This window comes from Sander vitreus, chromosome 11 (genome assembly GCF_031162955.1).
Source record: "Sander vitreus isolate 19-12246 chromosome 11, sanVit1, whole genome shotgun sequence".
NCBI classification, from domain to species: domain Eukaryota; kingdom Metazoa; phylum Chordata; class Actinopteri; order Perciformes; family Percidae; genus Sander; species Sander vitreus.
Window position 1 is genome coordinate 26,276,856 of NC_135865.1, and position 27,555 is coordinate 26,304,410.

General features: G+C 40.7%; 2 protein-coding genes across 2 annotated transcripts in view; both read left to right on the forward strand.

Annotated features, from left to right (window-relative positions):
• The window catches only part of kalrna (kalirin RhoGEF kinase a), a 112,840-nt gene extending 93,426 nt beyond the window's left edge, over nucleotides 1–19,414 (forward strand). The window contains exons 43-54 of the mRNA XM_078262544.1: nucleotides 776–941; nucleotides 5,377–5,439; nucleotides 6,457–6,484; nucleotides 7,348–7,510; nucleotides 8,701–8,822; nucleotides 9,851–9,982; nucleotides 10,068–10,229; nucleotides 11,005–11,083; nucleotides 11,211–11,262; nucleotides 12,579–12,727; nucleotides 13,402–13,540; nucleotides 15,597–19,414. Of these exons, the coding sequence (XP_078118670.1) occupies nucleotides 776–941; nucleotides 5,377–5,439; nucleotides 6,457–6,484; nucleotides 7,348–7,510; nucleotides 8,701–8,822; nucleotides 9,851–9,982; nucleotides 10,068–10,229; nucleotides 11,005–11,083; nucleotides 11,211–11,262; nucleotides 12,579–12,727; nucleotides 13,402–13,540; nucleotides 15,597–16,154 (1,813 nt within the window). The 3' untranslated portion in view covers nucleotides 16,155–19,414. The remainder of the gene's footprint in view (nucleotides 1–775; nucleotides 942–5,376; nucleotides 5,440–6,456; nucleotides 6,485–7,347; nucleotides 7,511–8,700; nucleotides 8,823–9,850; nucleotides 9,983–10,067; nucleotides 10,230–11,004; nucleotides 11,084–11,210; nucleotides 11,263–12,578; nucleotides 12,728–13,401; nucleotides 13,541–15,596) is intronic.
• A 6,697-nt stretch (nucleotides 19,415–26,111) lies between these two features.
• The window catches only part of abcb6b (ATP binding cassette subfamily B member 6 (LAN blood group) b), a 48,539-nt gene continuing 47,095 nt past the window's right edge, over nucleotides 26,112–27,555 (forward strand). Inside the window, exons 1-2 of the mRNA XM_078262929.1 lie at nucleotides 26,112–26,171; nucleotides 27,338–27,539. Coding sequence (XP_078119055.1) covers nucleotides 26,112–26,171; nucleotides 27,338–27,539 — 262 coding nt within the window. The remainder of the gene's footprint in view (nucleotides 26,172–27,337; nucleotides 27,540–27,555) is intronic.

Consider the following 27,555-nt stretch of genomic DNA (forward strand, 5'->3'; position numbering starts at 1 on the left):
TTCTATTAAAGCCTATTTCTGCCTCTTAAAAAAGTATTCTCTCATATCTGTATAAAACCTTTCTAATTATGATAGTATATTGAAATTAGGAAGAATACATTGTTGGTACATTTTTAGACCGAGACTTTCTAATTATGAGGACGTTTTTGCAAGGCTAGCTGCTAGCAGTAGCTAGTAAAGTGTTTTGTAGTGTTCTTACCTAGCCCAGTATGATAACCGTTGCTAGCATGCTAGGCTACCAATTCGGTGAGATAATACCTGTCAGTGTGCTAGACTAGCATCATGCTGAAGTTTTCTTTTAATTTGCATGTTAATACTGACGAATGGTAAATATAAACTTAATATAAACAAACTTAAATAATGAGCCCAGAATGAGCTTTTAAAGATTTAAGTATGTAGCTGAAATTTACATTTTGTCAAGACAATTTATGACTACAATCAAGAATTTTAAGCTCATTACGATTTTTCAAACATAAGGGTAACTAATACCTTTTTGCTGCATTTCATTTAACTAGCCAAATGCTACCTTTTTAGAAAAGATGAAAATCTAAAGATGAGAAGTGGGACAGAATAGAAATGAATGTAAAATGAGGTTTTCATTTCATGAAACAGACATCCCTCTAAATGTGTAGCAATCTTCCCAGCCACTCGCTACAGAGGGTTCTGAGAAAGTCTTGACCTGACGCCATGTTGCCTCTGCAGCCAGACTAAGCTGGACACCGCTGAGCTTCGCTCCGATTGGCTGGTTGATGTTTCTCGTTCCTGTACCGTACAGGAAGTCTCTGTCATGGAACACACTGCGTGCCAGGAAGCGCGCTGAAGCCAAGGACTCCTTCTCCTCGGCGGGGGTCAGAGGTCAGGAGAATGGCCTCCTCCGTAAGCCCAAAGAAAGCCCAGCCCCTCCCCCGCTCGCCTCCCCCGCCACCAGGGCGAAGGGCAAAGTGAGTAAAGCAGGCCGACGGCGCACGCTGGTGATGTCATATGTGTGTGCCGAAACCCCTCACCTGCCCCCTGCCCCTCTTGGTTTTTATTTTTCTTCTTAACCTGTGTGTGTGTGTGTGTGTGTGTGTGTGTGCCAACCTGCACACACACACACAGTGGTTGATGTCTTTCTTTTTGACTCCAGTGGTGGTTCTCAACCTGCAGAAAATATTAATTTTTTGACAGAGCTGCTGGGCTCAGTACGTTTTGTATTTATGGATCAAGTTATGGGCAAAAGCATTGTGATGTGGCCAGCCTAACCACGACTTCAGGTACAGGCATAACTTGCTGTTAATAAACCAGCCACTTTTGTAATCGATGTAGCCAATATTTACCACGTGTATATATATATATATATATATATTGTATATATATATATATGTATATATATATATATATATATATATATATATATATGTATATATATATGTATATGTATATATATATGTATATGTATATATATATATATATATATATGTATATATATATATATATGTATATATATATATATATATATATATATATATTCTATATATATATATATATATAATATATTCTATATCCATGACGTTCCACTTCCGGGATTGCTCTGTTGCCGACGGAAATTCCGCCAGATTTCACTCATTTAGTCCAGATATCTGTTGCCTTTGGCTTCCTTTGTGTTGGCATTCTAAACTCCGGTGGATTTCTGAGGACTGTGGTTAACTGCTCCTCAGATCTCTGCAGGGTAAATCCAGACAGCTAGCTAGACTATCTGTCCAATCTGAGTGTTCTGTTGCACGACTAAAACAACTTATGAACGAGCACGTTCCACCAAAACAAGTTCCTTCCCGAGGCTATTTTGCAGAGGCACCGTTGCTCCGTACGGCACTCAGCGCTGTCCAAGACGATTGTGATTGGTTTAAATTTAATGCCAATAAACCAGAGCACGTTTTTCTCCCATCCCGGAATGCTGTGTGGACTAGCCAGACCTTGCGCCGCAGCGCTGTGGAGGAAGGTCTTGCAATGCGAGACTATGTGTACCATAGCTTAAGTGCCCGGTCAGACCAAAAAGTGGCACAACCAAATTCATTTGTAAAAACAGCATCAGCTGCTACTTGTGGGGCTAGTTGGCAAGCTGCAGCCTGTTCTCATGAATCATTAGCTCAAAAAGCTACGTAAAGTTAAGCACTGTTAATTCGTAAGAATTCCACCGTTTTTTCATGCTGTTTGCACCACATTGACGGCCGACGTATAACAACGTGGCTGGCCGCATAGAGAGGTGGTCGTTGAGGATGGGTGGGCGTTCACACCATATGGTTCAAACACTGGACTTTCAAGCCAGGGAGCGGAGTTCGCTTCCCGGGGAAAACTAAAGAGTTTCCCCCAGGAAATGTATTCCTTGGGAGTGTTTTAATCCAAACCACGATCTTTTTCCTAATCTTAACTAGTCATTTTGGTGCCTAATCTTAACTTTCATCGTGGCAAGATCATATTTTGTGGACTAAATTTAACCGTAATGTCCGCCGAAAGGAGCGACAGCTCGCGGTGCTCTGTACCTGGCTCAAAGTCACCTATTTTCGGCTGAACACATCTACTAACTGCCGCTGATACGACCGAGCTGTGACGGAGGTCCGTATCCCGCGTCGCGAAGCTCTGTAGCAGCTTAAACAACTAGCAACTGCCGCTCGGCGTCATGGAGCTCGTAGCCAGCTGGCGTCACGTGACTACCCGGCGTCAGTTGGCCAGCCGCCGTCTCCTAATTTCGTAGGATATGATACTTTTTTTGTGTGCATACATTTTTGTACAATATCATACGGTTGGATGGAGTTCATGAGAATGTGTTGCAGCCTGCAAGCTGCTATATGCGGCATACTAACTAGTAACACGCTGCCTACAAGCTTGATGATCAGCACTATTGAGATGGGTAGCTATTGGTGTACAACGCAAAGTTGACAAAGAAACTACGAAAGCTCAGAAAGAATGTACTTAACCTTTTCACATCCACCAGTCACAACAATGCCATTGTAGTGAATTGGTTCCAGGTCAAAATGCTGTTATAAATGCTTATGTAAACAGACCCTAAAGTTTAAGATGGCTGTGGGCAGATTAAACAAAGGTAAAAAAAAACTAATCATGGAAATAAAATGACATTTCAAAATCTAGATATTAAAAAAATCTAAAAATATTCGACGGTTGAGAACCATTAAAGAAGAACAATGCAAATCTTGTTTTCTTTGTTTTACCCCCAAACCCTCAAATGCACTGATTTGAAAATAAAAGTCTGATTTCTTTTTGTGTTTTTGCGTTGTGATTTCTTTCTCCCTCTTTGTGCACGGATAAAGGTAGAATTCACTGACCTTTTTGATTTAAGTTTGGTTTTGTTTTTACTCTGCTGTGCTAACCAGTGTTTTCTGTAGTGGACTAACATCATGGAGCTCACCAAAAAGTTAGTTTGTAGCTGTACAACATCATCCTGTAACACTTTTTATTGATAAATGTGAATCCTCATGTTTACAGTCATGTTAGATGACTGAGTTTATGATGGTTGCGTGGGTGATTTACAGGAGTTTAATTTTTAAGCTCATGTGAAGAAAAACAGACTTTACGCTACATGCATCTAAATGCACAAACCTTTGTTTATCTGTATTGCTTTCTTTGTATTTCTGTCTTATGAATGTATGAAAAACATTGATTACTTCTGCTCCTTTACTATGCAGACTGAAAGGGTTTTTACATACAGTAAATGCCAGTGGATAGCATTTAGTAAGGTATGCTTAGTAAGGTATGCTGAGATCCACATACTATGAGAAGTATGTGCAACTGTAAATGTCCGAAAGAGATCAAGCTCAGCTAATGGCGACCAGTCAGATTTACAGCACTAAAAAGTAAAAAAGTAAAGTAAGTAAAAAATATTACTTACGATAAATAAACATATTAAAGTGTACTCAGTTCTGCATTTCTTTTGGTTTTGTGTTCTGCTATATACAACAAATTGCTTGTTGAATTTAAAACAAAAGAAAATCATTTCCAACATTCTTCTATTGAACAAAGATATATTGTGCAGCCCTAGTTTAATCTGTCTATTTTGTGTATATTGACACAAAAAAAGTAATAAATAAAATGCATGAATCCTGCCCACTGCTAAGTGAAAGAGAAGATTTTAGACAAAGATCCTAGACTGTAAGAAAAATGAATCTAGAGTCTGGGACATCAACGTCAATGTTTTTGAATAGCTTTGGTTTACCTCTTGTGAGAAGCACTAGCAGATTGTAGGGTGAGACACCTGTCAGCCAAACAAACCATACCTCTCTTTCAGCAATAATATCTTTATTTTTTATTTTTATTTTTCTTAAATAGGCTAGAATGCATACAATGGACCTTTATCACAGCAGACATTTTGACTTGTCATAGTAGGAAAAGCACAGCTGAAACTGATAACCTTCGATAAAGTGTCCCAGTGAGCTATTTCAGTGAGTCAGCATGCACAATACCAGGGCCTCTCCTAAGTGGAATGCAGCCATCATTAATGGTTTTGAATACACCTGTGCTTTTCCTACTACGACATGTCAACATGTCTGCCGTGAAAAAGGTCTATGGCGCCTGAGTCAACTGCAGCCGCCTGTGTTCCAGTCCGGCCCAGGGCCGTTTGCTGCATGTCTTCCCCTTTCTCTACCCTGCCTTTCCTGACTGTCTCTCTCTCACTATCATACAAAGCAGAAATGCCGGAAGAAATAAAAAAAAAAAAAAAAAAAAAAACTCTTAAAGAAAAGAGATGCGTGTGGGAATTGTCCTGGAGTCAGCATCTAGTGGCCCTTTGTGAAATTGCAGTTTAAACACTTAGTGATTGATTGCTTACTTGATAAAGTGTGGGGTACGCCATTCTTCTTAAGAATGAAACGGAAAAAGGAGAGGAAGCAAAGCTAACTTTTGTCCAAAACCAAAAACAGCTTTCAGGTGAGTATCAGCCAAACAGACAGGGTTCTGTCCAGAACATGGAATTACCTTCCAGTACATTTAAAACCCTCCACAGCAGGCACGATTAAAGGAATGGTTTTCCTTTCCACTCTTTAGCCACAGAGTGATAACCACACAAATACTCCTATTGTTCTCTTCATCCTCCTCACTTCTTTTATTTCCTTTTCCTCTAATCTTTCTTTGTCATGATTTTTCTCCCCATTCTCTCCTACCTTTTCTCTCCTACTGCCCTTCTCTGCTTGTCTGCTGCCCTCCCCTCGTGCTTTAGCCACATCTCTTTTTTCCTCTCCATATTCCCTCTCCTATTATTCCCTTGTTCTTCTCTTCCTGTTTTCACAATTGTTTTCCTTGCTTTTTTTTGTTGCTCCACCCTAACACCGACCCTCTTTAAACTCTCTTCTCTATCGTTCTTCTACTTTCCTCTTCCTCCACCACCAGGATGTTCACACGTCAGATGAGTCCGACTGTGATGATGACCTGGACCCAAAAACCGGCATGGAGGTACCCACATGCAATTCTTTTTTGTTCAAGGAAAAGACTTGCATGGAGTTACAAAACCCGATTATTTTATCTAAAACGAGCAAGCAGTGGCAGAGAATATAAGTTTTAAAGGTCCCATGGCATGAAACTGTCACTTTATGAGGTTTTATAACATTAGTATGAGTTCCCCCAGTGTTTTGAAATGGTGATAGGTGTAAACCGAGCACTGGGTATCCTGCTCTGCCTTTGAGAAAATGAAAGCTCAGATGGGCCGATCTGGAATCTTGCTCCTTATGACTTCATAAGGAGGAAGGTTACCTCCCCTTTCTCTGCTTTGCCCGCCCAGAGGATTTGGCCCGCCCATGAGAAAGAGCGAGACATCATGGCTTTCAAACGAGCAAAGTGGCAGTTGGTCAAAGCCACACCCACCCCCCACCTCTCCTCCTCATTAGCATTTAAAGCTACAGACACAGAAATGGCACATCCTAAGGAAAGCTCATTGTGGGACTGGCTCTAGTGGCTGTACCAAGGCTGAATTTCGGGAAAGAGACTTCAGATACAGTATTAGGGGACCACCAAGGTCTATATAAAAGAGACTTCAGATACAGTATTAGGGGACCACTAAGGCCTATATAAAAGAGACTTCAGATACAGTATTAGGGGACCACCAAGGTCTATATAAAAGAGACTTCAGATACAGTATTAGGGGACCACTAAGGCCTATATAAAAGAGACTTCAGATACAGTATTAGGGGACCACTAAGGCCTATATAAAAGAGACTTCAGATACAGTATTAGGGGACCACTAAGGCCTATATAAAAGAGACTTCAGATACAGTATTAGGGGACCACTAAGGCCTATATAAAAGCATCCAAAAAGCAGCATGTCATAGGACCTTTAAAGTCTTAGTGTGGACAGAAAACATCAATTATAGTACATCATTTTCAAATAAAGCAAATACTGTGTTTAATTGGTATTATGTGTTGGAAAAAAAAAAACTCACGTAATCTTTAACTTTGACCTCATCTGTTTTCCAGCTTCTCAACCCAAACTTTATCCAGCAAGGTAATGGTTTTAGACAATTTTGTGTGTGTGTGAGTAAGAGTGATAGGAGGCGTTTAACTTCCATTTTCTATTTCTGGTAACTGCAGCAAGCCTAACAAATTAAGTTGTTTTGGCAGCATGCATGCATGATGAATTATGCCAGACAGTCTGATTCCCAAAGCTGGGCTGCTAACTGGGCCCACGTCCACATCCACATCAAATGGCATCGATGTGAACCAGGTAATATTTAATCCATCTAGCGCCAGAACACAGCTGAGTATGCCGACACTGTGTCAGAATGAATTAATACATTTTAAGTAGGTTTAGTAAAAGCACTTAGCAAAATGTGGTCACTTGGAGATGTTTTGGAGTGGTTTCGGGGACACCAGTGACACCAATGATACCAAATACTGAAAACTCCCTAGCTCCCATTAGGTTAGTGTTAAACAATCACATGCTAAACAACCACATTTTCAGAAACTAGAAGAATATAGGTTTCAAATGAAGCTGCATACATGCATGGCCTTGCAGTCCATCCTTGCAGCCCATGTGGGTATGGCAAATAGGCGAAAATCAAACAAAAAGGTGGATTTAAACAGGTTGAATACCACCTAAAAGTTATGGTTGGGAAAGACTGGACAAATTAAAACATTACTGTCTGCTGGTGTGACAAGATGGGGAAAAAAAAGAATCATGTTTACAACTCAGAGGGCAACAATCCCCTCTATAGCCTCATGGCTAAAAAAAAAAAAAAATTAGTATTTGCTGCCATCTGAAGTCCACATTTAATAGCATAATATACATTATATAAAATACATAATGGTACATTTGTTTAAAACTATAACTAGAAGTTGGAAGAACACTGATGTGTTTCCTGCGTGCAGTGGCTCCAGAGTTCCTCGTCCCTCTGTCAGACGTGGTGTGTGCGTTCGGGGAGACTGTGGTCCTCTGCTGTAAAGTCTGTGGACGACCCAAACCCTCCGTCACCCTGAAGGGCCCCGACCAGAACCCAGTGACCAGCAACAACCGCTTCACCATAGACATCAGGTAACGACAAATGCATGTGTGCCTATGCGTGCAGTTTCCTCTGTTTTACACTGACTGTAGTCACTCAAATTCCTACAGTGTTACATTTTCAATTCAATTGTATGTATAGTGACAAATCACAACAGGAGTTATGTCAGGACACTTTACAGATAGAGAAGGTCTAGACCACACGCTATAATTTACAAAGACCCAACAATTAGAGCAAGCATTTGGTGCAACAGTGGCGAGGAAAAACTTTATTTTTACAGACAGAAACCTCGGACAGACCCTGACTCCTGGTGGGCCGCCATCTGCCACTGCCATTTGGGACACAGAGACACGTGTACAGATACGGAGAAATAAGATTCATAATAACTATAGCAGTTGGTATGATGATACCAGCTGCTAACTATGACTAGAAATAATAGTTCTGTCAGGGCCATAACGTCAAGAACAACACAGACAATAAAGGCTTTAGAATTCATTGAATAAATTATGCAACGATGACATGAAAGCAAATGCCACGTTATACACGACAAGGTGGAGCAGGGGAGGAGGTGGGTAGCAAAAAGCGAGCAGCAAGCATTTGGAGCAAACTCAAGCAGCAGTAGAAACAAGCTAAAGTAGCAGCATTTGGGAGCAGCTAAGGCAGCAAGAGGAAGGAGCAAACTGAATCAGCTTAAGTAGCGCGCCCTGTTGATTGTAGCCATGTTGCAGCGAGGGGAGTGACCAGCTGATGCAGATCAGCTGATGAGACCGTGATGTTGACCAATAGCGGTTAGCAGCGTCGTGACTACCTGGCCTGCCAGAACTGACGCTGACGCTCAATTAGTAGCAGTGCAGGGCTTGCAGGGCGTTGAGCAGGACCACGGCAGCAGCTGAAAACACGATTTAGGTGCCACCCCAATCTAAGGAAAACTGCAAGGCGACAAAACATAAGGACTCCGGGGAATAAGCTCCCCAGAGCTAATTTAGTAACAAGTATTACTGGGACATGAATGCACACAGATGGAAAGAGAGAAGAGAGAGAAGCTCAGTGTGTCCTTTACACTTGTCATTTACCGTTTGTGCCTGGCTGCTTTCTTCACATCATCTCTCTCCCCCTCCCCCATCCTCTTTCCTTTCCTCCATGTCTAATCCTACTCCTCCCTTTCTTCTCCTCCACCTCTTCTTTCTCTTTTTCTCAATCTCTTCGCCTTCATCCTCTCCAGGGATACAGGTGACATCTTGTTGAAGATCTGTAATCTGATGCCTCAGGACACAGGGATCTACACCTGCGTTGCTGTTAACGACCACGGCTCTGCCTCCTCCTCCGCCTCCATTAAAGTGCAAGGTAACACACCCGGATTAAAAGGAGCAGCATTTCACCTTTTAAAAACCAGTAACCCCCGGTCAGCACTAGCCATAAGCATTGTTAAGGACATAACACACCCGTCCCATGCACTCTTCTCCTTACTGCCATCAGGTAGAAGGTACCGCAGTATAACTGCCCGCACCTCCATGGGGAAGAGCTTCTTCCCTCAAGCAGTCAGACTGTTGAACAACAAAACATGATGCAAATTTTGTACACAGAACTGAAATGCACTCCTGCACCTTTTTTATGCTGCTAAAACTCTATATATCCTACCTCAATAAATGCTCTGTTACAAGTCTACTTATGCCCTGTATTTTGTTGTCTGTTGTCTGTCCTGTCCCTTGTCTGTCTTAAATGCTCTACTTTAAGTAGTAATTGCACCTTTTGTGAAGTCTATAATGTGTGTGCACTAAATGTAGCCTGTCTCGAATGTCATTTTTATATAATGTCGTTTTCATATATTTTAAATGTGTAACACCACATTGTCTCGTTTCACTATATACAGTGTATATGGTTGAAATAACAATAAAACCCACTTGACTTGACAGTTAAGTAGGTGTAGTGGTACAGCAGGATTTAACAATTATTTTGTTTATGTTTCCCAGACATAAAATCACATTACATTGAAGAAATACAAAATACATGTGAGGGTGTGGTAGAAACCTGTAATGGCTTATATAAAAACACCCCCAAGGACATACCAACTGTAGACATATTTTCATTGTCGGTTAATCTGTCGATAATTACGATCTTGATTAATCGGTTAGTTGTTTGGGCAATAAAATGGTGAAAAATGTGGATCAGTGTTTTCCAAAACTCCAAATGAGTGAAGAAAAAACTCCCAATTAGGAAGCTGGAATCAGAATGTTTTAACTTAAACCGATTCATGGATTAGCAAAACATCGAGTTAAGTTTTGCAGCACTATTTGAGATGTTCAGCAGCAATTCCTTCTAAACAGAGCAGCTGCAGTGGTTTGCTGACTGAATGTCTTTTCGGTCTCCTGCAGGTATCCCAGCAGCCCCTGGGAGACCGGTGGCCCAGGAAGCCAGCAGCACGGCAGTGATGATCCACTGGCCGCCTCCGGCTTCATCAGCTCACTGTGCTGCCAGCAGCTACACTGTGGAGTACAGACAGGAAGGTGTGTGTGAGAGAGAGAGAGACTGGGTGGATTTTTGCTTTTGAAATATTCAGAGGTTAAACCTTTTCTCCTCTCTCACCCTCAGACTCGTTGCTATGGCAGCAGGTGGCCAGCAGCAGAGAGGAGTGTGTCCAGATCGACACACTGATCCCTGGAGGTCACTATCAGTTCAGAGTGCGAGCCTCCAACCGCTGGGGGATCGGCCCCCCATCCGAGCCCTCAAATATGGTCACCCTGCCCAGTAGCAGTAAGTCTGCAAACACACATACACACACACACACACACACACACACACAGCTTCATAATGTGGGCGCAACACCTATTTTCACACAGAGGACATCTTCAAAGGAATAGTTCAACATTTTTCAAAATAGTTTATTTCTTTTCTTTACAAGAGTGAATGATATATATCAATCTCATGCTTAGCATAATAGCTTAGCATAAAGGTTTCCGGGGGGAAATTTACAAGATTTATTTTGTTTATTTAATCCAAACGTAAATATAAATATAAAAAAATGTTTAGGGTAAGTTCCGTGCTTATAGTGTAACACAACCAGGTTAACTGTTTCACTGTTGTTTTTAGTCTTTATGCTAAGCTAGGCTAACTGCGTCCTGATTCCAGCTCTGTACAATGCAAAGATATGAGATTAGAAAGGATATTGATCTTATGTTACAAAAATGTCAAACTTTTTTCATTTTCATTTTTTTTTTTTACAGCCAATGATTATTTTGAATTTATATCGCACTAGGCTCTCTAAACCATCTTAATAATACAACCTATTAATAGATGCATCAAAACAGCTTACAGTAAAGCCATATCCACAGTCTGTTAGACTAAAGCAAAAGTCTAAATTGCTGCTAAACCCTGGAGACTGTGATTTTCATTACATCGCAACAGGAAAGTGTGGGACAGAACACATGACGCAGTGATGGTGTCGAGAGGAGTCCTAGAGAAATGCTCATGTAGTGTTGAAAAAGTTAAAAGGGTTAATCCTTCATTCTCCTGCTCTTTCGCTGTCCAGACTCTGGGTATGATGGAACAGCGATCCAGTGGAAAGAGAACTTTGAGTCAACCTTCTCTGAGATCTGTGAGATTGGGAGGTAAACTGTCGCAAATCACTGAGTTTCGAAACAATGTCTTTCACAACCCAAAATTGATGTTCAGTCCAGCTGTTGAGAGTTGTGTGTTGTTTTTTTCAGCCTCTCTTCTGCTTGTTTGTTTCACCAGGGGACGGTTTTCGGTGGTGAGGAAATGTCTCAACAAGTCTACAAAGAAAGAGGTAGGGCATCCCTGACAGTTTGATTTGTTGTTGTTAACCTGTTGTAAAGTGTGTATTGCTCTGTACTGTTCAGGTAACTGTTCAGGCAAGTGTTTAGCTTAAAGGGCAATTCCGGTGCAAAACAAACCTAGGGGTTAATAACACGTGTACCGATTCAAACGTTCTCTGGGACATGTTTTCATGCTAATCAAATGTCTTTGTAGCTTGAAAGAAGCTAGCGCGAACCGCTGATTAGCTTACAACCCTAGTATTCGGGGCACCTGGAAAGTAAAAACAAATCGCTATTTCTATACCACTAACAAGGCTCAAATAAGCACCACACTTCAACGGTAGCATAATGAGGGTCCCTACATGTAAACGGAAGCATTGAGAACTTTGTAAGTGTACAGATAGTTTAGAAAGACAGTAGCGTTCTCAGGCGGCCGCCATCTTGGGAATACAGTCATGACCAGTTGAACGACAATCGCCGTGCAACCAGTAACCAGTAACATAGCTCAAACACAGCATTCGTATTTCCACTGCTCACGACTGGTTTTCAAGATGGCGCCCGCATGTAAACATGAACACTACTGTCTTTATAATCTATCTTTTTAATAAACTGTCTGTACACTTACAAAGTTCCCAATGCTTCGCTTTACATGTAGGGACCCTCATGATGCTACCATTGAAGTGTGGTGATATTTTGAGTCTTTTTAGTGGTACTTTCCAAGTGCCCCGAATACTAGCGTTGTAAGCTAATCAGCAGTTCCTGCTAGCTTGTTTCAAGCTACAAACACATTCTATTGGCATGAAAACATGTCCCAGAGAACGGTCGACTCGGCACACATGTGTTATTAACCCCTAGATTCACTGCAACTCAAGGTGTCTTCAGTTGCAGTGAATCTATTTCAGTGTTCTTGTTTTTTTCAGTTATAAGAAAATAGTTATTTTATGTCTATATATTTTATGTTACAATCAAATTTATTGAATTTATTATGAGTTGCCATTTAGGTTGCAGTTTGGTCTATTTATCTTTTTTAAGATGCACTTAAACATTTTAGAAGTTAGAAGTTTTATGTTTTATTCCCAAAGTATTAGTGTTCATCTTCAGTAGATTTTAAGAAGAAGAACACCTACTTTTAATTGATAAAAGGTAGTTTTTAAACATGTCTATACATATTAGTTTACTTTTATGCATTTCAGTTTCCGGTGTGTTTCAGGTTAAAGCGAAGAATTTATTTCTTGAAAATAGCAGCATATCTGTATTTCTCACTTTGAAGTTGCATATTTCAGTTTGCAGTGAATTTCATCTTTCAGTGTGTTGTTCTTCTGTTCAGGTTGCAGTTAAATTTGTGAGTAAGAAGATGCAGAAGAAGGAGCAGGTGGCTCACGAGGTGGACGTCCTCCGACATGTACAGCATCACCAGCTGGTGGCGCTGTCGGACACGTACGAATCTCCCACCTCTCTGATGCTGATCCTGGAGCTGTGAGTCTGACTCAATCAAAGGAACTCTCGCTTTAAGATTCAAACTAAGTCCCTTTTACACAGTTAACTTATGATCGATTAATTGATCGGCAAATGTTTTTTTGGGATTTTGACAATGCTTTCTGTTATAGGGTTGTAAAGTTATTTATTGAAAAATAATAGATTAAGAACACTTTGATAAGGCTATGGACAGTTCAAAAAGGGTAGGACCCGAAAAGCATTTTCCTTCTCCGTAAATCCTTATGGACCAGAGTATTTATTTAATCTGCTTATTCTGGCTTTGTCTTTGTTTATAGTGAAATAAAAAACAAATATATTATATATATATATATATATATATATATATATATATGTGTGTGTGTGTGTGTGTGTATGTATATATATATATGTGTGTGTGTGTTCGTAGATATATATATATATATATATATATACAGTATATAGTATATGTATATTTATATGTTGTATATATGTTGTGTATATATATGTATGTTTATATATTTATATGTTGTATATATACTGTATATATGTGTGATATATATATATATATATATATATATATATATATATATATATATATATGTTCAAAATAAAAACACCATTCATGCATTAATCTGAATGTTACTTAATGTGTGTGTGTGTGTGTGTGTGTGTGTGTGTGTGTGTGTGTGTGTCAGGCTTGAGGGCGGTCGTTTGCTCGATTACCTGGTCGCCCATGATGAACTGATGGAGGAGAAGGTGGCGTTCTTCATCAGAGAGACACTAGAGGCCCTGCAGCACCTTCATACCTGCAGAGTGGCACACCTGGATCTGAAGGTGAGAACTATATGTGTGTGCGCGCGCTGTGGCTCACTACCAATTGGAAGGTTGGTGGTTCAATCCCTGGCCCTGCAGTCCCATGTCGAACTGTCCTTAGGCAAGACACTGAACCCCAAATTGCTCCCGTTGCTGCGCCTTCTGTGTGTAAATGTTTGTGAATGTGTATCTCATGAGCATGTGGCACCTTGTATAGTGGCAGCCTCGACCACAATGTATGAAACTAAATGAGAGAAATCAATATTAAAAAGACAAATACATCTGATTGAGAAAGCGCTGTGGCACTGTTCACTCAAAAAAAGTTAGCAAACTGTTTTTCTGTGGCAGCCTCGGCCACAGTGTATGAATGTGTGTGTGAATGGTTTCTGTACTATATAAAAGCGCTTTGAGTAGTTGTTGAGCAGTAGTTAAGAATAGAAAAGCGCTATATAAATACAGTCCATTGTAGCCGGGTTGGTTCAGTGGGTAGAGCAGGCGCACATATACTTGGAGGTTTATGCCTCGACGCCGAGATCCAGGGTTCAAATCTGACCTATGACGATTTCCTGCATGTTTCCCCCCCCTCTCTCTCCCCTTTGTCACCTATCTTTCCTATCAAATTTATTTATTTTTAGTTATAATTATGTACATTTGTGACTGACATTTATAACTGCTCTTTATCAATTAAATTAAATTAAATGTTATTTATAGTATGAAATCATAACAAGAGTTATCTCAGGACACTTTACAGATTAGAGTAGGTCTAGACCACACTATAATTTACAAAGACCCAACAATTCCAGTGATTCCCCCAAGAGCATGCATAAGTGCGTAAATGCGACAGTGGCAAGGAAAAACTCCCTTTAGGAAGAAACCTCGGACAGACCCAGGCTCTTGGTAGGCGGTGTCTGACGGTGCCGGTTGGGGATGTGATGAACAATGGCAATAATAGTCACAATAAAGATAATGACTAGAAATAGTAGTTCATGGTGTTGCAGGGCATTACAGGGCGTAGCAGAGCACAGCAGGAAGTGGCAGGACGTAGCAAGTCGTAGCTGGGCAGTGCAGAGTGTAGCAGGGTGTAATAGGTCACAGCAGGGCGTAGAGCAGGACCACGGCGACAGCTGCCACCATGATTTAGGTGCCATCCTGATCCAAGGAAACATGCTGGGCAAAAAAAAAAACATAAGGACTCCGGGGAATGGAAAGAGAGAGGAGAGAGAAGCTCAGTGTGTCAAAGGAGGTACCGCGGCAGTCTAAAACTATAACTGCATAACTAAGAGGTGCAGAGAAGCAGAGATAGGGAGGCTGCGTGCCGTGACTGTGGCTACACACCCTCCCCCGCCGCTCTAGGCGAACGCTGCGACTCCTTACTCCCTAAATATACGTAAGCTTTCTATGGGGAGAAGCAGAGATAGGGTGGGGGTGCGCCATGACTGTGGATACACACAGGTCTAGTAGAACGCTGCAACTCCTCACTCCCTAACTATAAGCTTTATCGAAGAGGAGAGTTTTAAGTTTACTCTTAAAAGTGGTGACGGTGTCTGCCCCCTGAACCCAGATTGGGAGCTGGTTCCACAGGAGAGGAGCCTGATAGCTGAAAGCTCTGGCTACCATTCTACTTTTATAGACTCTATCAGTGGTGGAAGAAGTATTCAGATCCTTTACTTAAGTAATAGTACTAATACCCCACTGTAAAAAATATTCGGTTGCAAGTAAATGTCCTGATTGAAAATGTTACTTACAATTTTCTGGGTAGCTCACCTGGTAGAGCGTGCGCCCCATATACAGAGGCTCAGTCCTCGTCACAGCAGCCGTTAGTTCAATTCCAACCTGTAACCCTTTGCTTCATGTCATTCCCCCTCTCTCTCCCCTTTCATGCCTAAAACTGTCCTGTTAAATAAAGGCCTAAAATGCCAAAAAAAAAAAATCAGGGCTTTGTTACACATTTTAAATTTTGGAGATACAATTTCAAACATTTAGTCTTTTTTTTTCTTTTTTTTTTTTTTTTAAAGAATCATCTATATTATTAACATTAACTCTCATCTGATTGTGAATCTGCTTCTCTGTCCTGCAGCCTGAGAACATCATGGTGGACCTCCGCTCTCCCACCCCGGGCATTAAGCTCATTGACCTGGGCGATGCCGTGCAGCTGTCCGCCCACCGCCGGTACGTCCACCTCTTGCTCGGAAACCCAGAGTTCGCTGCGCCCGAGCTCATCCGGGGCACGCCGGTCTCCGTCGCAACGGACATGTGGAGCATTGGCGTGCTGTCTTACGTGATGCTCAGCGGCGTTTCCCCGTTTCTGGACGAATCGCCGGAGGAAACCTGCGTCAACATTTGCCGCCTGGACTTCTGCTTCCCGGACGAATACTTCCACGATGTGAGCCAGGCGGCAAGGGATTTTGTGTCCTCGGCGCTGCAGCAGGATCCCAGGAAGAGGCCGAGCGCTACCTCCTGTCTGCAGCACCCGTGGGTGGGCCGCGGGGGTGCACACGGTGGGGAGTACTCCAAGACGCCCCTGGACACCACACGGTTGGCCACATTCATTGACCGAAGGAGACAGCTGCATGATGTTCGGCCCATCACGAATATCAAAGGGCTGGTGAGCAGCAGCATGGGCAACACACTGTGACGGAGAGGGGCTCTGAGTGTTGGGACACTCAATAACGATCCATTTGGGACCACCAGGGCAGCCACAATAACATTACAAAAATATTAGAAGCATTTAATTATCTGTAGTATTTATTAATGTGCGAGTGGGAAAGGGAGTTGGTTGCCGGAATCCTTCCTGTGGCGCCACGAGGCAACTCTGTCACCACTAGACCAAACTTCTACGCAGAAGAAAAAATTTGAGTTCATGGCTGTACAATATTTAATTACTGACTAACACTTTGATCTTTGTTCGCTTTGTATCAACAATTAATTACATAGTCTCGCTTTGCCAGACCTTCCTCCGCAGCGCTGCAGAGGATGGTCTGGCTAGTCCACACAGCAGTCCGGGATAGGAGAGAAACGTTTCTCTGGTTTATTGGCATTTCTTTAAACCAATCACAATCGTCTTCGGCGGTGCTAAGCGCAGAGGGGAGCAACGGTGCCTCTGCAAAATAGCCTCGGGAAAGGAACTTGTTTTGGTGGAACATGTGTACGTTAAAAAGTTGTTTTAGTCGTGCAACAGAAAACTCCGATTGGACAGATAGTCTAGCTAGCTGTCTGGGTTTACCCTGCAGAGATCTGAGGAGCAGTTAACCATACCCCCCCCCCACACACACACACACACCCTCATAATAACCCAAAGAAATGACCTCAAAGTTGAGAAAAAGAGCATTTAGAAAACACACTGTGAGCAGACATAATGGCGACATGTTAATTTATATTTGTAATGTTTATTTTTCCAGGGACAGATGTATATAGGAGGCAATTGAACGTCATGTTAGGAGCTAATTGTATCTTGTCTCTTTCACTTGGATCTGCGGAAGGCTGTTGGTGCTGTTGCTCAGGAGCACTGCGGCAGGGATCGGCCTCACTTGCCAACTGGCCTGCAGAATCACACTCACCGAGAAGCATTTTACCACCCATGCTCAGCTAGCATGCTTTGGCTAACATTACTGAATATATTTACAAAAGCGTTTGTGAGTTCCTGACCTGTGATATCATAGGCATAATTTATGGAAAGGGGATGGAGGGGATTATTTACAACCCTGCCAATAATCACAACTGGCGGGTTAATGAAGTCAAAGAGTTTAAATGCTGTGGCAGGCAAATATTTGTTAAGATGTGCATGTTTCCTAAAAAAAACGTGTAATGTTTTGAAACTGCAGAAAGTTTTGAACAATACAGCCGATTCATTGATTATTAATAATAATATTTACATAAATAAAGACGTGCATGCAGAAAAGGCACAAATTGTTGCAAAGAAATTCACCAGAATGCAGGAAATGAAGCGTTTGATGCTCAAAATTTCCTGGGGGGCAACCATCAGACACCCCAGTTATAATTTGTCCTACCTAATGTTGAAACAAACGTTTTAGCTAGATAGGTGGAGATCTCAACAACAAAAGAAAGCGTCTCCTAAACAAGAAAGAGCAAAAAACCTGGACTTAAAAATGATATTTATGTAACTCTTTTTGTCCATTTGGCATGAAGCATAACAGACCACTTATGTCACCACGGAGGATTTCCTGTACATTAACAACTGTAGCTGCGTTTTTAAAGCACCAACATGGAAAGCTTCTTGCACTGGACGTTGCAGCACTGAACCCTTACTATGGTATGCCTTTAATTTATTGAATGTTTATTTATTTCAAGGCTGCAGTTGAGAGTGAAATCATAATTGCAATGGTGACCTGGAGCAGTCTGGTCTGCGCTAAGTGGCATTGACGTACGATGAGTAAATCAAAGTCACTGAACGGCTGCTGGACTGTGCAGCGGCAGAGTTTACATTGTGAATAGGGTTGTAGTGAACTGCTGGAGTTTACATCAAACCACTGAGGGATCTATACTGAACTGAACTGTTATGAACTACAATGAACTGGGCTGAAATGGGCACTTGTAGCCGGTAACATCGCTAGGTGAAAAAACAAACAGAATAACTTCGCAGAGCAAACAGAGGACTACTGGACCTTACACTGGAACACAGAGAAGGCCCCATGGAGACGGAAAATCCCTTCCTATAAGGACAATAAAAATGACAATAATAATTGTTCATATCACTGTTTACAAATACTTTGTCCCAAAAAATTGCTTAGGTAGTTTACAAAAAAAGTAGAATAATCAGGGAAAACCTGCATGTAAATTCACCAGGGATGGTTTAGAAATCAGGTTAGAAGTCGCTCTATTTCTTAAAAAGAAAACCTGTTGCATTTGGTGTTCTTTTTTGTTTGTACATTTGTCTACCAGCCACTGTGGCAAGTAACCAAACCATAGTGTATGGGTCCCATTCATCTGTCTTGTAAAATAGTTCATGTGGCTGCTGAATCGGTCCTGAGTGGGAATTTACTGTCCTGTTTCTACTGATGAATGTAAAAAAATGTAGAATGTTTTCTGCCATCACAAGTGCTGTCCTCTGCTTTCAGCAAATGCTTTCGCTTTCACAATGCTCCCTTCTGACCATTTTGCATCCCCACCTGCCCCGCGAGGATTTAGTGTACTACAATAGTATTTATTTTTCATGCAACCAGGGATGCAGAATGGTGCAAATGTAACTTTTCCCTTTGATGTGTAGTACAACAACACCCTGCGAGCGTAGTAGTTTGTGTTTATCAGTGCAGCTGTATCGAGATATATTCAGGTACCAGTGAATCAGCAGTGTTCTGCTGTTTCATCTTCTCAGCAGGGACTTTGAATCAGGATAGTTGGAAATTTCAGCTTCCCGAAGGAAAAATTGCAACAGAGCGACCCCTCCAGGTTGAAAACACAAGGGTTCTTTTTTTTTTTTAAAGATGATTTTTTTTGGCTTTTAAGGCCTTTATTTGTTTATTTAGGCATGAAAGGGAGGGGAGATAGAGGGGAGACGACATGCAACAGGGCTGCAGGTTGGAATTGACCCTGCGGCCGCTGTAGCTGAGCCTCTGTACATGGGGCGCTCACTCTACCAGGTGAGCTACCCAGGTGCCCCTGGAAACACAAGGTTTCTCTGCTGTATACTGAGGGGTTATCTCATCATAATGCATGGCAGCAAACTCTGTAAACAATACACAGCATTACCTTCTCCTCCTTATACACAGAACAGTTTTGTGTTAAATGGTTTAAAATAAATGTGAAAAGTACTTACAGTTTACTGCTGTATCAACTGGATCAACTAACACACTAATGGCAACACGCGGTTGACAACAGTACTAAAACAATCCACAGTCCACTCATAAAAATCTGTCATCTTGGTCAGCTATGGAGACTCAGAGTGTTCAATATTAGATAAATACGTCAAACAAATAATATAAATAAATATGGACAACTAATGTAATTTAACCATAAAACTGTGAAATGAATCTAATCATATAGCTGTGACTTGATTGACAGTTGGTCTTAAACATAAAATAAAGATGATAAAAAGTGGCATTATGAAATAAAACTTTTTTCATTGGGGATAATGCTATGAGATTAAAAACAGACTAAAAGAAAACAAACTGTTGGAATTGAATTAAAATGCAGGTTTACTTCACAATACGATACATATTTTATAATTTATTAATTTAATATTGAATACTTTGGGCCTCCATACATTGCAGCCTCGGCCACCTAATAGCTGTGAAATTCCGAGTTGTTTGTCTTGAATGGAAAAAACATGGCTGCCACAGGACTCTCACTGCCTTCAGTTTATGATTTTCACTGGACGATAAACAGATCGTTACTGCTGCTAACATTTCAAGGTGATCCTAAAATCCCTTAAGTAAGCAAATGTATGTTGTTTATAAAAAAACAAACAATAACGAAGATGAAAATCAGAACAAAACATGCCACAGGTCCGTCTCTGCTGGTTTCCATGATCTTTTAAAGAGCCTGAGCCCTTCATTTACTTCATTTACATTTCAACTGAAAAAGTAAAATGCGTGCTCTGCATCGTGGTATTTTAGCTTAGCACTCAGGGTCTTCATGAGGCATAAAGTATAACCCAGCCTTCAAAGCTCATACTATTCCAGCAACTCACCAGAATATTTAAGCTTTACTGAGGTCTGTATTTCTGTCTTGTTAAATTGCTAATAGTTTCCTGTAAAGACGATCAATTGAAGCAACCTCTGGAGTGAAACTGGCAGTTTAAATCCATCTGGATTTAAACTGCCAGCACAATATAAAAAAAAAGTTTGATTTGCCTAGTGGTGTACAGTATGTAATGTACTGGTTCTGTCTAAAGCCACTACAGCTTCCCCCTCTGGTTTCACTTATCCTGATGTTTGAGTGCATCAGAGGCTTGGATTTAACTCTGTGAAGAACCAAGCTGATCTGTTGGTTGTCTGAACTACGTAAAATCTGACAAAGGATTCTCCCATCAATCAGGTCTGTCAGAAAGTAAGGAAGAAATTGAAATACTCCTTTTGTGTTGAGTCTGTTTTTTGGGAAATTCCTACAATCAACAAGCCAACGAAAAGACAAGAGAAAGAAAGTAAACAAAGACAACTTAGTGATGTTTTGGTAAGATGTGGCCCTTTCATTCACATTTTGTCTTTCATCTTATAGGGAATATTTAGAAGGTAAAACATGAGAAATAATCCAAAGGTCTTTCAGTCAGCTTCTAGACCTATTTTAAGGATGATATTCAGCCTCATTCACACCTGTTTGCCATGTGCTTTGAACAGGGGTCCGTTTCAGGAAGGAGGTTTAACAAACCCTGAGTCTAATCTCTGAGTTGATTTACCCTGAGATGGGAAACTCTGAGTTTTCGGTTCCAGAACAGCTGATATGAGTTGGTTCAATCAACTTAGAGTAGGTTCACTCAGAGTTAAGCGCGTCCACCACCACTATAAAAAGGCAGCATGAATGGAGCCATGATACTACGATTCACCATGGTAACAACCATCAACAAACGGGTCGGCGGAAATACTCATGTGCACATACAGCGAGTCTGAACATGTATTTAGTTAAAAAAAAAGCAACACAGCGGCTGCTGTAAAATAGCGAGAATTGGTGTGGGAGAAAATTGCTGCTCGAGTCAATACGTAAGCTCTAATATAGTGTATTAATTTCATATTTAATCACAGGTAACCTATAATATTACTGGTGAAAACTGGAATGGTAGTAGGCTACACCTATCATTTCATTTAGGTGCAATCCTGAGGGCGAAAAGTAAACTACTAATCCCATTCTGATGTTGCAGCACCATCATAAACAGAATTATGATTTACAATCATTTATTTCTTTTTACTGGCTCTTACTGGTTTGTGTCCAGGGAACTCTACACAAACGTTTAAAACACGTTTCAGAGCGAGTCACACTCTTCTGACGGCTCTGTACAGTGGCTTTATATGCTCCGCATCACCAATGTTGTAAAGAAAACTGCTGTTTGCAAGAAAACATAATGCGACACAAATAATGTGCTGGGATGTAGAGCATGTCCACGATGGCTGGCGTTAGTAAGTAGTATGTAGGCTACATAACTGATAGACTGGGAAGAAAAACGATACCGCTCAAATAGGTAGGCTAGTATCTGGAAATGAAAATGCATCTATATTCGGGGCCGCAATATCATCTCCCGACGTATGTTTAACTCCCTGGGAAGTAAAGCAGCTTCTTCATCAAAGGGATCGTCGACAAAAGGAAATGCCATGTTTTGAGAAAAAAAAACGTTTTATAGTCTGCCTAACACAGTTAATAAACCAACCCTGGTTTTTTATTATTCATGCCGATGACAAACTGGGCTAAAATGCGCCTGATACAGACTGAATGAATGAATGAGGAAATGAGAGAGAGCTGTGTCAGAGGGAGGAGACTGAGAGAAACTCGAGGTTTCTTGAAGAAAACCTGCTCCCGACCAGGTTAGGTTCACAGACTCAGTTACCATAGTAACTGACTCTGAGGTGAAGTTACCTCTCTTTCTGAAACAGAAAACCCAGAGTTTCCCTCATCTCAGGGTTAACAAACTCAGAGTTTTCACTAAACCTGCTTTCTGAAACGGACCCCTGGTAGATTATATTGAAATACACATCTTTTCAAAATGCATCACTGCGTCAGAAAACTAAATCTGATTACCACCAACAGTTTAGCAGGTTGAGATGTTTTCTACACAGATCATCTTCCATTGTAAATACCAGTGGTGGAAGAAGTATAAGTAAGTAAAAGTCCTGCATTCAAAATGTTACTTAAGTAAAAGTACAAAAGTATTAGCATCAAAATATACTTAAATACCAAGAGTAATAGTACTTATCATGCAGAATGGCCCAAATTCTGAAATGGGCCATTCTGCATATTATGTTATTGGATTATAATAATAAATGATGCATCAATGTCCACATCACTTTTATGCTACAGCTGATTCAGGTGGAGCTCATTTTAATTACAGGTGTCATTAAACCCTCTGATCGGCCATTTTCTGTTGTAGACACTCAGATCTTCTTCTCCACAGAGTCAAACTTCAGGCCGGCTGTCCCAATCCCACAATGCATCTGTGATGGCTTGGTGAGCCGCGTAGCACCGTGGTGGCTCCACCCTGTTGAATGCTAGCCCGTGCGGTATCCTGATAGTGTTCGTGCTGAGCTTTGTCCGTAGAGAACTGTTATGCTGATGGCTTCATGTAGCTGTGTGAAGCGTCACACGTGTGTGTGTGTGTGTGTGTATAGGCTGCCTCCTCCTACAACCTGCTGGTTTGTTACTCTTTACTAATAAACAACCTGCTTGTTTGTATTCTTGCCTCTTTCTGTCTTATCTCTGAAACCCCTTTTCGCTCTGTGTGTGTGTGTGTGTGTGTGTGTGTGTGTGTGTGTGTGTGTGTGTGTGTCCACTGGGTGGTGCCCCAACATTCAGACTAAATGTCAGAAGATTCACCATTAGCACTGGGTGTTAGCACTAGCATTCTTGATTCTTTACTGGTTGAAATTATCAAACGATACATTGATTCAAAATATTTAAAACCCAGCATGTGACTCATACCACAGAGGTTAATCTTTATGCAACTTTCAGCCGATTGACTGGCTGAGTTTAGTAAGATTATAGAGAAGCTGAATACATTCACATGTCCTGAACATTTTTAAGCTGCATTTAAGCTTCTGGTTTTATGGAGCTAAATCAGGGCCAAATGTTTTGTTAATTTGAAAAAAATATATATAGTTGAAAAACTAAAGCTAAACTAAAGTTTTGGTCTAAAACTTGAAAAATAAAACCATGTATTCAAACTGAATATAAGCGTACCATTTTTTCTTTCAGTTTGAATAAAATTTATTTTATTTATTTATTTTTAGGTCCAATTTAGATTCAATTCTGGAATTATTTTTGAATAAATTATTAATTTTCATTTTTCACTTTTATATTTGTTTTCAGTTCCACATTTCATGTTTTCAGATTCAAAACTTATTTTGTTTTTATGGCTTCAAATCTTGTTTTTTTCAGTTTCAGATCAGTTTTTCAGTTTCAGACCTTTGGCCCTGATTTTGCGTAGGGGGCGTGGCTTCAACTCAGAGGGACGTGGAATTATGAGTGACAGCCTAACAAAGAAGGCAGAAGACTCCTCAGTCATGTTGCCTTCAGGAAATTGTGTTACTGCAAGAACTATGACTGAATGCTTTCTATCCACCATATACATGTGATTTTTACTAAACAAACTGATGCCAGTGACAAAGTTCCATTTAAAATACTGTTTTGGACAACACGTGGTACCAATTACACTATAAGAGCAATTAACTGTGCCAGATTGTGCAGTTCAGCAGGAACAATGACTTCTCCCACTTCCACGTATACGACTTTGAATGTATACACCACAGTATTCACTCGGCAGTCAGCATGGCGTCCGCTCCGCCAAGGCAACCCTGGCGCCAGCGCACAGGTAAGACATGAACGATATTAGCATTTTTGAATAGATACTTTGGAATATTATCCCCGCAGTGGCATTTTTTTTGTCATTAACACATAAAGGGAAAATAGGTGGACAGCTGGACAAAGCTGGAAATGAAGCATCGCAGCCACTGTCGAGTTACGGTCATTCTGACAAACACAGGTTAACAAAGACACTACACGTTAAAGTCAAAAAACTTGAGCTGGACACTGAAATTAGTGTAAAAACACCAGCTAGTGTGAAGCTAACATTAGTTAATGCTAACTTTAGTGCTAGCGATGCTTCATTTCCAGCTTTGTCCAGCTGTCCACCTATTTTCCCTTTATGTGTTAATGACAAAAAAAATGCCACTGCGGGGATAATGTCCCAAAGTATCAAAAATGCTAATATCTTTCACATGTCTTACCTGTGCGCTGGCGCCAGGGTTGCCTTGGCGGAGCGGACGCCATGCTGACTGCAGAGTCCATACTGTGGTGTATACATTCAAAGTCGTACGTTGAAGTTCATTGCTCTTATAGTGTAATTGGTACCACGTGTTGTTCAAAACAGTATTTTAAATGGAACTTTGTCACTGGCATCAGTTTGTTTAGTAAAAATCACATGTATATGGTGGATAGAAAGCATTCAGTCATAGTTCTTGCAGTAACACAATTTCCTGAAGGCAACACGACTGAGGAGTTTTCTGCCTTCTTTGTTAGGCTGTCACTCATAATTCCACGTCCCTCTGAGTTGAAGCCACGCCCCCTACGCAAAATCTGGGCCAAAAGTCTGAAACAAAAAAACACTGATCTGAAACTGAAAAACTGATCTGAAACTGAAAAAAACAAGATTTGAAGCCATAAAAACAAAATAAGTTTTGAATCTGAAAACATGAAATGTGGAACTGAAAACAAATATAAAAGTGAAAAATGAAAATTAATAATTTATTCAAAATAATTCCAGAATTTAATCTAAATTGTATTCAAACTGAAAGAAAAAATGGTACACTTATATTTAGTTTGAATACATGGTTTTATTTTCCAAGTTTTAGACCAAAACTTAAATTTTCAATTTCAAGCTTTAGTTTTTCAACTATATATATTTTTTTCAAATTAACAAAACATTTGGCCCTGATTTAGCTCCATACTGGTTTAAATTAGTTTTAAGAGGCTGAGTGAACGGTTTAGTAGATTATGTCAAACCCCAAACAAAAGCAATAAGTGAGTGTGCATTTTTTTCAGGTTCCACACTGATTTTCCACACTGATTCCGTTGAATCTGATCAGACAGAACTACAGAACTGTTAACTGCAGGAAGTTAATATGAAATGTTAAAATTGGCTTAAAAAGTCTGATTTAGGGAGATGATTTTGTAACAATGCAGTAAAATGAACTGAACTGATTGCCAGACTTCATAAATGTCAACTGTTATGTTATTCATAATGTGTAATGTCTTTGCTTTAAATAATGAGTCATCTGCCTTTGGATTTGTGTGCAAGGTTCCACGACACTATGTGTTTTTCAGAAAATGTTCCACCAAAAATTGTTTTATGTCTTTCTTTCTTTCTTTCTTTCTTTCTTTCTTTCTTTCTTTCTTTCCCTCTTTTAACTTTAAAATAAATTGTCAAATACAGGTAATACAATGTATTGTCATCATATAATAAGCTATACCAAGGCAGTTTTTCCATACATTTGGAATACATTGGTAACCTAAAATATAGAAATACAGTATTTGACGTATTCATTTTATATTCAAGCTTGTTGTAATGACACTGTCGCACACAAACATACTCTCTCTCTCTCTCACACACGCATGCACGCACGCACGCACGCACGCACGCGCGCGCACACACACACACACACACACACACACACACACTGCCCTGCTCACAGCTCAAAGCAAAATGCTGACTACTTTATACTGAAAGCTCAAAACACAACAGAGGTGTGTGTGTGCAGTCACTCTCACTGCTTTTAAAAACCCTCCCAGCAGGTTTTAACTTTCAGGCGCTAATACAGCTCCAGTTAATGAAATATTTGCCGGTAATCCTGTAACAAGGATGTGTGTATATGGCTTGTAGTTGTTCTGCTGCTGAAGGAAGGCGTTTTTACACCACAGTAAACTGCAGGTGAATCAGATGGCAGACGTCACTGTGAAGAGTGGAAGAGAAGGAAAAAGAGGAGTCGTAAATGTTGAGGTGAGTTCCATAATGGGATTTCTTACAAAATTCTTCTGTAAGTTTATTTTTTACAACAGACACTTAGATTACATTTTTTGTACGTTTGAACACAAAAAACCCCGAAAGAACTTCTCTGTGACACGAAAGCCTCTTTGTGAGATGACGGAAAGAAACGTGTTTGGTTGGGTTGTTGTCCAAAGGTCAACTTTCATCCAGTTTGTAAGCGTTAAAGGGGAACTACATCGGTTTTATTTTAGCCTGTTTACAGGTATCAGTGAGCACTACTATGTAAGAGAAAAAAAATCTGTGTTTGTGGAGTTAGAAGTTTACCAGACCTCTGCGGCCTGCTCCTCATCTCTGCTTGAGGCTAGCGGCTGTGGGCTACTGTTGGTAGTTGAGTTGCATTGTGGGTAATGTAGGCGCCAGGTTTGAGTGAAATATGATGTGATATCTCTTCTGCTGCATTGATTTTTATGCTTAAAAAAGCAACTGTTAATCGTGAGTCAGACATTATTATAGGTGTATAATGCTAAATCGGCGGATTACTCATTTCAGATTTGTATTGGTTCATTTTTGAAGTCACAGGCAAATGATATCGTCCTGTCGATAGGAGCGTCTGATCAGAAAGTGCTTCTATGTGTCGTCAGGGGTTGTTTGCATTTCTTTAAACCAATCACAATCGTCTTGGGCGACACTAAACTCCAGACGCAGTGACGGTGGCTCTGCAAAATAGTCTCGGGAAGGAACTTGTTTTGGTGGAACATTTGCACCCCGCAAAAGAAAACGCCACATCAAATATTAAATGAAGTCAACTGTTCACCCATTACAGTAACGTGAGCTATTTAAATTAGCTGCATACATGGTTAACCGTAATTTGCTTTTACACCAGTGTATTGCCGTGTGTTTTTTGTCCGTAGCAAATCTCCACCAATCGGTCCCAAAACATCCCGGTTAGAGAATAAATGCCATAAACATATTCTTTGTAAATCTTTACGATCATTCCATGAACGAACCAGCAGTGGAATCTGTGCAAATAAAGCGAGGAGAAAATTAACGTCTGGTTCAGTCTGAACACGAACAGACAATAGAAACAAGGCATTTATATAAACAAAACAAAAAAACAATAGAAGTGATAATACACATACTAAAAAGCCATATTCTGACTCTCCTCTCTCTCCATTCAGATCCAACGTTCCTCCTCTCCCTCCTCCTCTTCCTCCTTGCCGTCTGTGTGGCAAGGCTTTGGGAGGAAGGTGAAACTGTTACTGCCATACGTCTGGCCCAAAGGCAACGCAGCGCTGCAGGGACTTGTGCTCCTGTGTGTAGGCCTGCTGGCAGCAGAGCGACTGGTTAACGTGCTGGTGCCTGTTTACTCCAAGAACATTGGTAAGCACTTACAAAC